Source organism: Aulostomus chinensis, chromosome 6, assembly GCF_037954235.1.
Source record: "Aulostomus chinensis isolate RoL2024-O1b breed Wild chromosome 6, RoL_Achi_v1.0, whole genome shotgun sequence".
Lineage (NCBI taxonomy): Eukaryota > Metazoa > Chordata > Actinopteri > Syngnathiformes > Aulostomidae > Aulostomus > Aulostomus chinensis.
In genome coordinates, this window is record NC_141325.1 from 10,194,020 (window position 1) to 10,210,202 (window position 16,183).

Sequence of the window (16,183 nt, forward strand, 5' to 3'; positions counted from 1 at the left end):
AAGTTAAAAAATACGACTCCACATAGCAGAGTGACAGGCAGGTATGCGTGTTTATGCATTTTTATTATGCTTTATGTGCCGGTGCTAAGTTTAGGGTGTGGTAATGGTGGTGATTCTGACATTGTAATTACTGCGGATCAACATTAGCTCTGACACTCTGCTGTGTCTGGAACTGATAGGCCCTCATTAGCCAGGCTGGGCCACAGACTGGCTGGGTTTGACTCAATGGAGCTCTGTTTCACAGTGTTCCACCCACCCCCACCACACACACACAGACATGCACACACGCACACGTGCACACACACTTGCCCACAGATGTAAATGCTCTTGGAACAAAGTTGGATTAAGGATGGAAAGCCTTGATATTGGTGGTTTGGCCGAATAATCCGAAATGATTTCTGAAGTTGGGCTAAATCATCAAAACCTAATGCTACTTAATCAGAACAGACAAATATCATCTGCAGATGTCATCGTTGCCATCGGTGATTTATCTGAGTGCTTCCTTAATGTCCCTTGATGATTTTTTTTTTTAATTGAAATTTTACAATTTCCCTGGTCTTCTCTGGCCTCTACTTTCCAGACCCCAGGCAAAGCTTTAGCACAAAATCATCGTATAATTTGAAAGAGAAGAATGATTGCAGCTAAAGAGATAACTATCTATTCAATTTTACTCCTAACAAACTGATTATCCTCTCCTTTCTTTCCACTCAGTCCCGGCAGCTGAGCCCATCGAATACGCACAGTTCCCCTTCTACCTCAACGGGCTCCGGGAGACACCGCAGTTCGTGGAAGCAATCGAGAGCGTGCGGGCTATCTGCAGCAACTACAGTCGTCAAGGCCTGCCCTCCTACCCCAACGGGTACCCGTTCCTCTTCTGGGAACAGTATGTTAGTCTGCGCCACTGGCTCTTGCTGTCCATCAGTGTTGTGCTGGCTTGCACCTTCCTGGTCTGCGCTCTCTTCTTGCTCAACCCGTGGACAGCCGGCATCATAGTGAGTACCAGAGACCACACAAGTTAGTCATGGTGATAGATATGTCCGTATTTAAGTCAACATGACGTGTCAAACCATGGTTGAACAAATCGCTTTTTCTTTTTTTAATGAGTAACATCTTTAATCGGTTGGATCATGTTACAAACAGTTCCACTCTTTAACACTGACAGACAGAAACCAGTTTTTTCCAGTTCTCCTCCTTCTATTTTCTGTGTTCTATGTGTGGTCCAGAAGGCATCTCAGTGAGGAGAGTAGGAATGGAGAAGGGGCTGCTGTGTGTTATTGTAGCCCCAGTCACCAGTGTTTATCTTGTGCTGTTTTGTTAGGGTCAGTCTGTTTAGTCTAGTCCAACACTCCCAGAAACCAACACTGAAATAGATGAGGAGAAGACGCAAAGTTACTCCGGCAACTTGCTCCCACTCTGAATCTATAAAAAGTTTGATTTTATTTCCATCCTCCAAACTACTTTACTCACACTCCTCTTGCAAGAGGAGTTTCCAAGGATACACGCAAACATGCATTTACACACTCACACACGCAAGCGTATACAGACATGTGTATACTTGCTCACATGCAGCACGAATGTGTAAACACGCAGGTACATCATTCACACAGAAACACAGTGCTCTGGTTTTTCTCTCTGGTGGGTTGTATTTTATGACAGGCAGCAGCCAGGCCACCCGAGTCCTTAAACTGGGGGAGGAAGGGACCTCATGTTCATCCTTCAAGTTTTACTAGCAAGATCAAAAGACAAGTTATAGAGAGGCATCAAGTTTAACCATTTGCTCTGTCCAGACCAGACCAGCCTGACAACGTCAAGCCCACAACCTTAAGCCCCTCCAGACCCCCTCAGCTATTTGAAATCCATCTCAAACACACAGACACACCGGCACAAAGCTGTTGAAGTGAATAGATTATGTTTGGACACAGCCTGCATGAACCTGCATATATACAGGTCTCTAAAAACCTTCTGTTTTGGTTTTGGATTTTGTTTCCTGGTGCGTCACATTGGATGGAACAAACACGCCTAAAAAAAGAGTAAACAAAGAGTAAAGCGTGGCGAGCAGTGAACGTGTTACTTTGGTTAATGGTTTATAACCTTATCTTCAGCCTTTTTTTATAAACTCACAACAGAATTCTTTTAGGGCACTGATTCTTGAATACGTTGATGAGTTGAAAAAGAGTCATGAAAAGTCCCTTTTATTTCTTCCATGGTGCGTAATGTTGACCTCGGAGCCCCAACTGCTTGTCATGGGGTTTGTGATCGGAAGCACCGCAAAATTATCTCCTTCACCTGGGTTTTTATATCCACATCGATAGAAAAGGCAACCAGAGCAGATGACGACAGCAGTCTATGTATGAGTCATTGGTAGGAATCAACTAATTAACAGGTTGGCCGGCTTAGATATTTGTCCTTTTTCATATTATAGGCAATGGCATATTTTTATCAGCTGGCCTTAATTTTTTGTTTTTTTACCGTTTACAAAGAAGGTTGATCACTAGTCCTTTAACCCAGGATTGAATGATTTCACCCTTTTCCTCTGCACACAATAATGTTGATAATGTCAGTGAAAAAGAGGCTATAGATTGTTTCTCAAACTTGTCATCAGAATTGCTCTGAGCTATATCTTGTAGTCTGATTATTCTCATGTGTAGACATGTAGTTCTATTTTACTTCTGAATCATTCTTATTTCAATCTGTCGACTTTTGTTGCTTCTTAGAATTTGAGGTTGTTTTTTCCCATGTGAATTTGAAATGAATCCTTAAATCCCAGGGCTCACCACCCATGAAGCACAATAAATTGTGAACAGAGACAAAGATAAAGTGTGTGCACGCACACACACACACACACACACACACACACACACACACACACAAATTCCCCCCTTGTGGATAAACATATACATAGCCTCTGCTCATGCACTCTGCTCCCTCCAATGCCCACCTCAGCCCTCCTCAAAGGATTTTGGTCCATGTAACCTGACACCTGTCAGCTGATAAAGGCATTTACTCCCAACTCCTGTCCCACTCTGCTCAGGAACCACTGCTCACACATGTTTCTCCCACATGTATGGTTACTACTTTCTGTAACACATCAAGACAGTGATAACATGCCCAGGTATATTGCCTCTGTCGGTCTCCTTTCCATTTTAACAGAAGCCAGCTGCACTTTCACACAGCAGATGCAGTGAAAATATATATTTATTGTAAAAAACATTTTGCATGTATGGCAGTTTTACCCACAATGTTTGCACTTTTTTAAGCTTCATCACATTATACATGAAATTTAAAAAAGGCACTGATAGTTTCTCACAATTGGTGCAATCATTAAAGCTATATTCCAACATTTTTGTCTCCATCTTCTGGTCGTGTCAGTTATTCCAAATAAATTGCGACACACGTTTACGTCACAGGGCTACTCCGTCTTTACTGTTGCAGCTATAAAACATGTCGCCCCAATCCACCTGTCAATCTCCCGCTCCATCCTACCCTCACTTGTGAACAAGACCCCGAGATACTTAAACTCCTCCACCTGAGGCAGGACCTCCCCCCCGACCTGGAGTGGGCAGGCCACCCTTTTCCGGCTGAGGACCGTGGCCTCAGACTTTGAGCTGCTGAATCTCATCCAGTATAAAACACGGATAGTTTTGAGCATCACACAATCTATTAAAAATTCCTCAATCAATGAGATCTACATTCAAATCAGTTGAGGGCAAACAGGAAGTAGCTGTCTGCTCATAGAGTGTGTGAGTATGCATCATCCAGGCAGTGTGGGAAAGTCAGGAAACTCCCTATGCAAAAATGCCAAGGTTAAATCTGGCAGCGATGAGCTTAATTAATATTGTGTGAACTTGTTTGGGATATTCATGGATGTGAAAATTTGACGCACTCAAGCTACACCAGAGGAAACTCCATTTGTGGCATGAAAGATTACAAGAAAACCAATTACAGATACTTTATCCGCCCTGCATTTGTCTTCTGTCCTGTAGATGATTTATGTATATCTTTACCTATCAGCCTCCTTGTTTGCTAACAGAAGCTCCCTCTCCCTGCAGGTGTTGGTGCTCTCTCTCATGACAGTGGAACTGTTTGGCTTCATGGGGTTAATGGGAATCAAGCTGAGCGCCGTCCCTGTGGTCATTCTCATCGCCTCGGTGGGCATCGGAGTGGAGTTCACCGTCCACGTGGCCCTGGTACACCTACATTTACCCAAACAAAAATGATAGAAAATTTTGCTAGACCAGTTTGGGACTCACGGTGCCCCTCAAGAATGTAGAGATAAAGTGTGTGTTTGTGTGTGTTGAAGGCTTTCCTGACAGCCATAGGGGATCGTCACAAGCGGGCAGTGCTGGCGCTGGAGCACATGTTTGCTCCAGTTCTGGATGGAGCCTTTTCCACCTTATTGGGCGTCCTGATGCTTGCAGGATCGGAGTTTGACTTTATTGTCAGGTGAGTACGCTATTAAATCTTAAATGAAGTTAGTAGGAAATATGGTCATGCTCCTAAGATAAAAGATTCCAGTCTGGGTCTCTGTGGTGTCAGCAGCCCATTACGACCATGCCTCAACCTGTATGTCACACAGGAATCTACCTGAGACACCAATCATCCATGAAGGCCGCTCTCTTCCTCCATTCCTTTGTCTTCCACCCGCATCTCCCTTTCGTTTTGTTTTTTTCATAGACCCCATCATCCCTTTTCCAGCTACCAGTGACATGTCATCTACTCTTTTTTTGGAGGGGGGGGGGCGCTTTTTCCATGGACCATCTCAAACAAGGCCTTTATCTTTCTCCACCCTCTTCTCCCCATGTGTCTTTTCTTTCATCCTCTTCCTCTGCCCTTTAGTGCCTCTCATGCCTGACATATTCAGGGAAACCAGGGGAAAGATGGGGAGTTGAAGGTCAGGAGAAGGAGGAGGAAGTAAAAGGAAAAAAAAGAGTGGTAGAAAGAGAGCAGGGAAGTCCTCTGGCTTTTGAAATCTCTTTCAGCTTGTTTAACTGCCCTCCCTAGACATTTATAAGCATGTGAAGGAGTTACAGGGTGGGGGGTACGAGGGCAGTTGTGGAAAGACTGGAGAAGTGGAAATGAAAGCCGACACGCTGCGGGGGCTCCGTGTCAGTGGTTTATTTTGTGTGTGTGTGTATGTGTGTACTCGTGTAATCATCGTTTAGAAAGTTGGGGACTCACTTCTGTAAAAGAGGGGAAAATGAATGATTCCGTGCATTCTCTAGCCCTGATTATTATGAGAAGTTTCCAGTGAGCTCATTGAATAATTCTCATATGGCCCTCTGTGGCTATGTATGACCGCATTCTTATTAGCTGCTAGATGAGGTAGCTGTAGGATTTTGTTGACCTGCTCCTTTAAGAAAAGGGAGCACTGAGGTCCATGTGATCTACAAACACACAACAGGCGTACACACTGGTGCGCGCACATCCAACCAGACCCTCCAAACTACACTCGCACCAAACTGCTCCCCTGACCTTGTAATCATGGGGGTCAACGATGGCGTGCCTGCCAGGGAGAGCGCACACATATACATACTCAGAGAGACACACACAAATAGACACACATGCACACACAAACACGGGGGCGACCTATAGACCTTCCCTCCTCACCTCCAGTGGTGTGCTCTGGTTTCTGGCTCAGTTCTGGGCCTCCATTTAAAGGTTCTGCTGTTGTCTGAGCAAACAAAGCAGCGCTCCAAGACGGCGCAATAACAACAAGCCCAGCTCGTATTTTTCTGCTTGCACTAAAAGAAGCGTTTCCCTGACTTTCCCTGTCAGCCCTCTGAATGTTTTCACTCTAAACAGCCCGGCAGGGCATTAAGCCTGGTATTTGGGCTGCACACTTGCATGTGTGTGTGTGTGTGTGTGTGTGTGTGTGTGCGAGGTGATGGAGCATCCCCCCCTCCAACCGCGTAAATTTGCATTATAGGTATCGCAATTGTTATGAATCAATGAGGGAAGATGGATGATTCTTTGATACAGTTTTGAGTTGAGAGTGAGTTCAAGCATCAGCTTCAGAGTTGTAAACTAATTTAAGAATAAATATACTTCATCAACAGTGAGGCAAAGCCATTTAACATAGAAGTTTAGCTTTTATGTTTTTTTTTAATTCTATTTATGTTGGACATTGACAAGTTTATCAATTTTATCATTATACATTAAGGTTAGAGGAATTATCTCAAATTACTCACAGGTTTTCAAGCCCTTTTTGGTCGAACTGTGATAAATTCAGTGAATGAAATAGAACCGTAATCCATTTATTTGTGATTTAGCGGATGAAAAAGCGCTTCACTGCTGTTTATGAAGTCTCTTTGAACAAAGGCGTCTGCTAAATGATGTCATGTAAATAGTAACCGCCTCCCTTTCATTGAAATCTTCTTGAATCGATCATGTATCTAATGAAAGTTTCATGTCACTTCAGACATTTTTATGAGCAGTGATCCGAGCCAAACAAATGGGCCTCTGGTGATAACCAGTATTTACTCTATCTAGCTTCTGACCAGGTGCTTTCAGTTCCTGGTGTTTAATGGACCAATACATGTAAAAGTAGAGCGATTATTAAACTTGCCAATACATGTGAATCATTTTTGCCTTTTTTTATTTTCTGAAAAGTGCAAAAGCATCCGTATAAAAAAACAAGATCACCATAGACATTATGGTATGCGTTATTGTTTTAATAATGTTATTTGACTGTTGTGAATCAGTCAAAAACAGCCACAGCTGTAAAAGATTCCCCAGCTTTCATGGACAGTAATGGAGGCACATGGATTTGATTCATCTTGCGACGGTCGGTCCATCTACCCCAAGTACCACTGGCTTCGCGCTGCCTCTCAAAACATGCAGTGGTGTCGCATGTATCTGCAGCAACACTGAATAAAACGATAAAGATCTCAATTGAACATCTGGCTGCGCTGTCAAAGGTCCCACATATTAAGTGTCAGTGTTCAACAAACTTGCTTCCAATCTGTCTGCAGCCCTGATAGATCTGCTGCTGCTTTGGATTTCTGTCACTGTCTCAACATCTGAGTCAGTCTCTTGTAGGGAGAAGAAAAGATTCAGAAGAGGCTGCATGCATGTGAGGGATTTTTAATTTACCCAGCCAATTCTAACATGTGTCTGCAGAAGCGTGGTTGCGTGTTAGCGCTACTGAATTCGCAAGGATTTTTGCATTTTTAGTCTTATTTTACAGATGTATATCTGCATCTGGAACAGCAGGTGGCGGTGTGCTCCGTTACAGCTAGTTGCAATCAGATTTTTTTCATGTTCACCTTTTGGATCAGTACCAAACCAGTTAGTATGGAGTTTCCTTGTCCAGCTAAATTCAGAGGCTATTATACAAGGATGCCCAGTAGATTGTCTGTGCTGTTTTCACCCTAGCACCTGCCATGATGATAACACCTTTGAAAGTGCTTGTCACCCTCAAAATTTACATTTTAAATTAATTAACTGAATAACATGTATTTAATTACTTCTTTTTTTTCCTAATCACCCCAAATCGCAACTATTCACCAAATATATCCTGACAGACCTGCATTATTTTTACGATGCAAATCTCCAATGGAACTTTCCCACTGTGTGAAAATGGCAGCTCACAAAAAAATGAAAAAGGCAGAGCACGCCGGCTGATGTAATCACCCAGTCGCAGGCATATAACTACAACCTGATTCCAGTAAACTGTCGTGAAACTAACACGACTAACTAGGTGGCGTTATGGCTTAGAGGTAGAGAGGCCGTCTAGCAACCGAAGGGTCACTGGTTCGATCCTCACTACCCCCGGTGACCATGTCAAAGTATCCTTGAGCGAGATACTGAGCCCCCAATTGCTCCTGATAGCCTTGTGTCGGCCTGAGCCCCGCCTGAGCCCAATGTCAACTGGGATAGGGATAACTGGGATAACTGCGACCCTTAACAGATAAGTGGTATAGTAAATGGATGTCTAGATGGAACACGATACACTTTAAAACCGACATCTTCTCATGCGATGATGTGAATGTACAAGTGCTGATGTGTCCATCAATGCACGTTTCCTGCACACATGCATGCACCCCCCCCCCCCGAATGCTGCACACACCAGTTGGCATCCAGACCTCATGCTTGCACACATACACGCGAACAAGTCAATTGAAGCAGCTCCTGGTTCATCGGTGTGTCTCTTATAACTCGAGAGCTTCCACTAGAGAACCTTTTCCCTAATGAAGTGAGCCCCATTGGTGAGGGAGAGAGAGGATTTAGAGTGGAGATGAAGGGGGGGGCCTTACCTGATACATTGGAGATTTAATTAGACGGAGGGGATTGTGGAGTCGCCGGGAATTTCACAGGGGCTTAGCTGGAAAGAAGGGAGAGAAAAGCGAGGCATAGATGAGGGGGGAAAGAAATAAAAGAGAGAGGCCATGGAGGGGTGGCGCTCTGAGGGACCCCCTTCTCTTCTTCCTCGGCTAAATTGTTGGAAATTCTAAATTCTATACTCTCACTTCATTTGTTTGCTTCTCCCTCGCGCTTTTTAGAGCTGGCGAGAGAGAGCGAGAGAGAGAGAGAGAGGCCCCTGTCCTCTTGTACCCCCCCACCATCACCACCCACCCCCACCCTCCCAATGTTCCCCTCACCCGCTTTTTCTCCTCTCTCATCCCCTCTTTTTACCCTCCCTTACCCCCTCCCTCCACATTCCTCACTGCTTTGTTTTCTCCATGTTTGCTTATACACCACACACCCTAGAGAGAGTGCCCTCCTCCACCCACCACCACCCCCCACCCCCTTTCTTCTTTTTTTTCTCCTCCCGTGCCTTTGAATTAACCAGCTCTAGCTAATTATGCTTCCTCTTTCTTGTCTCTCTGCGGCTTCTTTAAGACTAACCCTCTTTAACAGGACTTAGAAACACATCAGGTACATTTTTGTTTTGCTCCTAAAAAAAACACTGTGCATGCCTGCCTGTGTGTGTGTGTGTGTGGGGGGGGTGGCTGGGTGTCTTTTTGGAAGTATTATTTTGGGCATGTGTAATGGTTGAGCCTGCACATCTCCCCACCTCTCTTTGTGGTAGGTTCAGGTATTTTCGTTTTCTTTTTTTTTCTGTCAAAAATCATCTCAATTTTCTTGCCTTTGTTGCTGTATCGTATATTTTAAGGAACATGTGTCTGATGTTGTGTAACAGATGTGTTGCATGCAGTTTGTTTCATTCTTACACGTTGGGTTCAGGCAAATTATTCTGAATAATTAAGCCCTTCTTTCTGTTCTGTGTGTGGTGTTTTGCAGGTATTTCTTTGCAGTGTTAGCCATCCTGACTGTTCTGGGAGTACTGAATGGATTGGTTCTTCTTCCAGTATTACTATCATACTTTGGGCCCTATCCTGAGGTAAATTTCACATCAACAAAATAAATGCAGTGCCAGAAATATTTGATGATTGCAAGCTTCATCACCGTCTTTATTTACCTCACAGGTGTCTCCAGTGGATGGGCGCAGCCGGTTACCCACCCCATCTCCAGAGGCTCCACCTCACACGGTCCACTTCTCAGTCCGTCCTCACCACACTACAGCTGCCACCACCACCTCTGGGGCAGCTTCAGACTCCTCAGACTCGGAATACAGCTCCAACACCACCGTTTCTGGTGTCAGTCAGGAGCTGCAGAACTACAACCTGCCCTCACCCAGAGGACAAGCTAGAGTGGAGGAGCAACAGTATAACCTCCAGACCAGCAGGGGCAGAGCAGCCAGGACAGCAGAGGAAAGGAGATCAGTATCAGGGCACAGGCGCTCCACCAGGCAGCCTGACCCTCCAGCTTATACTGTGTCCTCGGTAAGAAAATATTCTGCTCATGTTAGATGAAGCGCAGCATTTTTCTCACATGATATTAATAAGTCTGTTCTACTGTACAGTCTGTCTCCTCTCAGGGTTGTAACTCTGGGCACCAGCCCGGAGCTACTCAGCGTAACAGCAGCAGGGACCCCAAGAGCCAGCTGCACTGGCAGGCCCCGCCCCCAGCCCGCCCGCGCATGGACGCTTTTGAAACTTCTACTGAGGCTGGGGGCCACTATGGCTCACATGGTCATAGAGAACACTCAGCAGGCCACAGAGCCCGCTCTTCCTATAACCCACAGCCTAATCACCACCTCCCGCACCACGCCAACCCTACCCCTTACTGCCAACCCATTACCACAGTGACAGCATCGGCCTCAGTCACTGTTGCCGTCCACCCACCCCCCTTGTCCAACCAGAACCTCCCTGGCTCTTCTTACCCAGGATACACTGCATCAGACAGTTACTGCCATTCAGGGGAGGAGGAGCCAGAGCCTACCTTCCACGATCCACATGTACCCGTGGACACTCACACGGGCACCAGAGGAACCAAGGTGGAGGCCATGGAGCTCCAGGACTTGGAGTTTGAGGCAGCTGAAAGCAACAGTGGCAGACGGGCTAGCTGAGGTGAGGTCCAGTTCTTCCCTAAGTCCATACGGTAGAAACAAACCTGCGACATTAAAATGTACTGACAATATATTTTCCTCTTTGTGTCCAGTTGTGGAGAATGGAAGCGTAACGGCCAAAGATGGACTCCTCTGTATTGCTAAGCAGCTGACCCAGCTCAGCCCAGCCCAGCATGGCCCCGCCCAGCCTCACTCATCTCTGACCCTAATCAGCGAGGCACTCGCCAGTGTTTCCGTCATGGTGCTCATTCTTACTGTAACCCAGTGGTCTGTTGTCTTAGATATTTCTATCTATATTTAAAAGATGTATACATATGTAAATATGAACAAAAAGTAGCTATAATTTTAGGAGCTGTGCAACTCCTCATGTTAATAGACTGGGGCTGCCGTGTGTGTGTGTGTGTGTGTGTGTGTGTGTGTGTGTGTGTGTGTGTGTGTGTGTGTGTGTGCGTGTGCGTGTGCGTGTGTGTGTGAGAATGCATGTGAGAGAAAGATAGATCTTCAATTACTGTTCACTCATCTGTGGATCTGTGCCATTAGGAAGCTCCATCTAGACAAAAATATCTGTCAGCATTCACTGTTGCTGCTCAAAATATTTTTTTATGATACATTTATAACTCTATGCAAATGTCTCTTTAAACAAAAGAAGTGATCTGTCTATGTATGTTTATGCATGTATGTAAGTGTGTTTAGGGCTGTATGATGTGAATCAGCCCCAACTATTTTCTGGCTTATACATCAGATTCATCCTCAGAACAGACTAACATTTGCACTCATTTAAAACATGAGGGAAATTGTTAGAATTGTCGTACAGGGCTTTGGTGTGTGTGTGTGTGTGTGCGTGTGCGTGCGTGTGCGTGCGTGCATGTGAGGAAATGTGTATGTTGTATAAAGGTACGCATGTTAAAATATTGCTTTTTATCACAAACCTGTGGTAGTTATGTAACAATTACTGTTTAACTTGACACGCTATGCGTGCTATTTAAAATGAGCAGATATGAAGAAATTTTAAAAGCTGTTTTTTTGTTTGTTTGTTGGTTTTGTTTTGAGTTATCACCTCTGCATTGGAACCTGTTTCTGCTCTCAGCTTTGTATCACTGTCTGTTGGGCTGCTCTCTGGTTGTTTTTTGCTGTAAAGGGTTATGTATTGTTTAACCTTAGCAGGCTCAAAACAGGTTCTGTCTCGTGAACTGACATGCGAGCAGTAAACCCACCTCAAAAAGTCACTGCCATTACAGGGACGTTCACATTAGTGATTCTGGAACAGGGTTCAAACGGGGCACTAACGCACTAACTCTGCACCCCAAGTGGCAGTGTCTAGTGGATAAGCTAAAGACCATATACTGTACAACCTGACTTAACATGGCACTTGACTGCATTGAAAATTAATTCACAGGAAACTCTCTCCTCTAGTAGCTCTTTTTGTCTGTCCAACCGATAAGCTAGCCCATGCAGCCTGCTAACGGCTAAGCCCTATATGACCTCACAGTGTCCTCGATGTGTGTCACATGTGTATTTATGTTCTTGCTTGGGTACGTGAGTCTTCCTCTAATGCTGTCTCATCTCTTTTTTCAGTGACAGTAAAGACAACTGGCCCCAATTTGGCCTCAGCTGTCCCCACTAACCTCAGCTCATAAAAATCCACAACATAACGCCATGATACTAATTGGACGTCCCCTCTCAACTGCCAAATGGTGCAGCCCAGGGCCTCAGGGGTCAAAGCGTGCACAGCCAGCCACTCACTCTACCAGCATTGATGCGTGTGTGTGTGTGTGTGTGTGTGTGTGTGTGTGTGTGTGTGTGTGTGTGTGTGTGTGTGTGTGTGTGTGTGTGTTAATGCTTGTGAGTGAGCCTGTGTACCTGTAACCTTTCCAGCTTCTATAAACTCCTCTAAAGTTCTAGACCCAGGCCCCTTTCACCCTCTCAATCACCCCTCCATACCTCCGTTTGCCTCCTCTTTTACACCTTCACTTCCTGTTGAACACGTGTAGCTCTTACCGTCACCCTCCCAGACCTTTTTTTTTGCAGTTTTTCTTCTGTCCACCATGTTTTGTCAGCTGCTTGCATGAAATAGGTTGGGTTATTTTTGTTTTGTTTTGTTTTTTTGTTTCTCCCAGTGTCATATTGGCAGTAGTGGAGAGAATCATAGCTGGCAACTATTTTATTCATTTTAATTGTTTTTGTTTTCAACATTCAATTGTGATATTTATATTTTTGTAATATAAAATGTTTTTTTTCTTTCATTATTGTTGAGATGCCAGTGGATAACAAATGCAGGGATTTTTATGTCTATTGAAAAAAAAAACACTATTACAGTTTAATGTTTTTACATTAATGGAGTTTGATCTGTATAAAGTGCTTACTAATGTTAAATAGGAGAAAAGAGTATATAACATTTTACACTACAGGTCTCATCATAGCTCTTAGAGGATTTTAAAAAGGAAAAAAAAAAAATCAGTGGTTCTTCCAGACTGCCATTTTGGTCTCGGTTGGCATGGATGTATGCTGTTTTCAGTTACAAAGATAAATGTATGCCATATAATTTATTTATATGAAAATTTATTTTTGTAGTGTACATAGTAGTTGTCAAGGTATTTGACAGAAGTATATTTTTAAAGAGTTTATATGTAATGATATACCATAACAGGAAAAAGGTGCACACTTTCATTGCTAACTGTCTTGTGAGACAACGTCAACACCTCCCCTTCAGTATTATGTTTTGATCCTCAGAGAGAGAGAAAGTCAGACGGCTGTTTCTATGGGTTTGTCGAAAGCTAGCCATGAAAGTAGGAAAAATTGTACTAGCTCTCTAAATATTAATGTTCAAACACTGATAGAATTCTAACAAATAAAAATATGATAACTTATTTGTCTCTTTGTTCATAACTTTAATAAATGGAATCTTAAAAACAAAAGGTTGCTTTTGTGTGATTCTGACTTGCTGGTTTCAAATGTTTGTTTTTTTGTGGCTTAAATGGAATAGTTAAAAAAAAGTCTACTCTGATTACTGAAAGGAGAAATGTGGCAACCTTTGGCAGTGTCCCTAAATATAAAAAATATTCCTTTTGATTTTTTTTTATACTTATTTTCATTTATAACATCAATTATTTAATATGCAAGTGCTGTACTTTGGTAGATTGTTGAAGTATCTGTAATTTACTTGAATATTTGTATTTTAGGGGACTTTGTATTTTTTATTCCACTAAGTTAAAAGGAAGAGGTCAGTGGGCCTGTTAGTTAACCCTCCCAAGAACTGAATACACAAACATATAGAATTCTTGCTTTCTTATTTCTGATACTGAAGTAAACACAAAATCAAAACTTTTACTTAAGTCAAATTTCTAATAGGGATGTTTAGAGTACTATTTCATCTGAGTATTTGTACTTTTTCTTAGGCAAGTGTATACTTCTTCCAGGGTGACACGATGTTGAAAATGGCTCTTCATTTTTATCTGTAAGGGGACTTGTGCAGTTGGCATAACTATCAACACGTGAGAAGAGATGCATTAGATTTAGCTGGTAGCTAAATTGATGAAGTCGGGGCAACAACAACTGCTTTACATTAAGCAAAAGGCATTAAGAGACTGAAAGAGTTAGGAAGAAATGCAACACTTAAAAAAAAACCTTAAAACACAATGTTAAATGGTCCATAAAACAGAATTAGATAGATGAGATAAAACAATGAGAACGTTTAGAAAGCTGTGCAAAATTTGAATAAATGGTCAAAATCACTAGGTGATAGGTGGCAAACACAAGTTTTATTAGTTGTACTTTGTTGATTTGTACTTTGTGATGTAAGCGTCAGGCACCACAAACATCGTGGCTGTACAAGTCAAAACATTTCTGGTATTCCCTATTAAGAAAAGCTACAGGTAAACATCCTCTCCCTCCCCTCCTGCCCTGAACTCTCCTCCCTCCCTCCATCCTGCAGTGCAGTGTACTCTTCATCTGGAGCCCTGCAGCCCACCCAGATGTCTGCCTGGCTGGTAAGATGGAACCCAGAAAATGAAAATGAAAATTATTCGAGCCTGAGCTGGAATCGGTGTCATCCTCTGCCCTTGCTCCATCCTCAAACTCGATAAACAATACTTGTTTTTTTTAACAGGTTCATGTAGTCAATTGTCAGTGTTACAGCACCTCATATTATCGACTCCATGCAATTCTCCCTTAATATTACTTTTATTATTGCTTAATCCATATTTTGAATTATAGAATTCCTCCAGTGGTTCAGATGATCTATCATGAGAAAAAGTGGAACACCTGCAGAAAATTTGGGCCAAATAGTCGGGGGACTGACTTTTACTGAAAAGTGTGGGGGGGGCCGATTTTGAACAAAAGTCTAGTCTTGCACACTTGGAACTTGGTTGAAATTTGGCACACTTGTTCTTATCACTTTTATGGATGCTGGAGTAAGAAGGTTCTAGGTTCGAGTCCTGGCTCCATCACAGGATCTTTCTATGTGGAGTCTCCATGTTCTCCCTGTGCCTGCGTGGGTTCTCTCTGGTACTCCTCCTTCCACAGCCCAAAGACATCAAGAGGGGATGAGGCTGATTAATATCCTAAATTGACCGAAAGTATGACCATGAGTGTGAGTGGATGCTGGAGGACAAATGTCAGCCTCCTATGACTGTACTGTCCTAAGATATCAGAAACTTAAATGCCATTTTTGTTCTGCTTAAAAAAAAAAAAATCTTAGTATATTTACTCCCTGCAGCTGCTAGCTTAACTCATTCAGTGTGTCTCCCACAGTTCAGATAAGTTTTTAAGGTATTCATAGATTCAAACTACAAAGATCAATAACTAATAAAGGAAACACTGCTTGATAAAAAAAAAGTACATGTCTCTCCAACTGCGGTCTCATAGACAACAAGCTACAACCTAATTTATCTATAAACAATCCGTCCTCTGGCCTGTTTCTTACTTTGTCCCTACGTGCCGCCGGCTGTGAGAACAGAGGATACCCCCCACTTCCACTCCCTGTTCTATATGATTTTGATTGACAGTTTTATAGACTGCAAGGAAATTGGTTGTAGTTACAATACATCTGGCCTGTTTGGCATAAAGAAAAAGGGCATATGGCCTCGAGCTTGCGGCACTGATGGTGAGAGGGAGAGCACCTTGTCAACTGCATGGGTGGTGGCTATTTATTCTCACTCTCCAGGGTTCTAAGAAAAATGTTTCTTGTCACAAAGCATTTCAATGAAACCACAATTAAACCATAAGCACCCCAACACACTCCTGTGATGAAGACGGACACTGCAAATATCCCTCTGTCTGTTGTTCAGAACTACAAATCTGTCTTTCCAAGCCACAATCTCAAACCGAAACCTCACAGAGGAGGAACTCCCTCACCCTGGGTAAACGGTTAGAAGCAGGCCGTAGACACGTCGTTATATTTTGAAGCCAGTAAAGGTACATTACTCTGCTGAATGCCATTGAACTCGTGTAAAAAGACGGGCTGATATTTCACCAGGGATAGGGTGTTTTTGGAAACGTGAGCAAGAGAGTATTGAGTATCGTGTTTTGAACCTTCCTAACTCAAGCTGACATTTTTAGTCTGTAGTTTTGTGAGATTGTACAGTAAAAAAATTAGGACTGGTTCATGTCTTTGCAGCATATGTTGCTGTTCAAATACCAATCCAGGAATTCAAAGACTGTGTTACTGAGGTTTTAATCACTGCACACATTACTAAAAACTTGAAATACTGTTTTTTAGTGAAAGTCACATTCAAGTATTTATTTTTTCATAAAAACACAGAAGGAATGAATTTT

At 43.1% G+C, this 16,183-nt stretch overlaps 1 protein-coding gene across 2 annotated transcripts in view; it reads left to right on the plus strand.

Annotated features, from left to right (window-relative positions):
* ptch1 (patched 1) overlaps positions 1-13,448 on the plus strand; it is a 54,327-nt gene extending 40,879 nt beyond the window's left edge. For both annotated transcript variants that reach the window (XM_086206379.1, XM_086206378.1), the window contains exons 18-24: positions 712-992; positions 4,050-4,187; positions 4,301-4,443; positions 9,244-9,343; positions 9,429-9,785; positions 9,866-10,412; positions 10,504-13,448. In XM_086206379.1, the coding sequence (XP_086062505.1) occupies positions 712-992; positions 4,050-4,187; positions 4,301-4,443; positions 9,244-9,343; positions 9,429-9,785; positions 9,866-10,411 (1,565 nt within the window). In that variant the 3' untranslated portion in view covers position 10,412; positions 10,504-13,448. The remainder of the gene's footprint in view (positions 1-711; positions 993-4,049; positions 4,188-4,300; positions 4,444-9,243; positions 9,344-9,428; positions 9,786-9,865; positions 10,413-10,503) is intronic.
* The last annotated feature ends 2,735 nt before the right edge of the window (positions 13,449-16,183 follow it).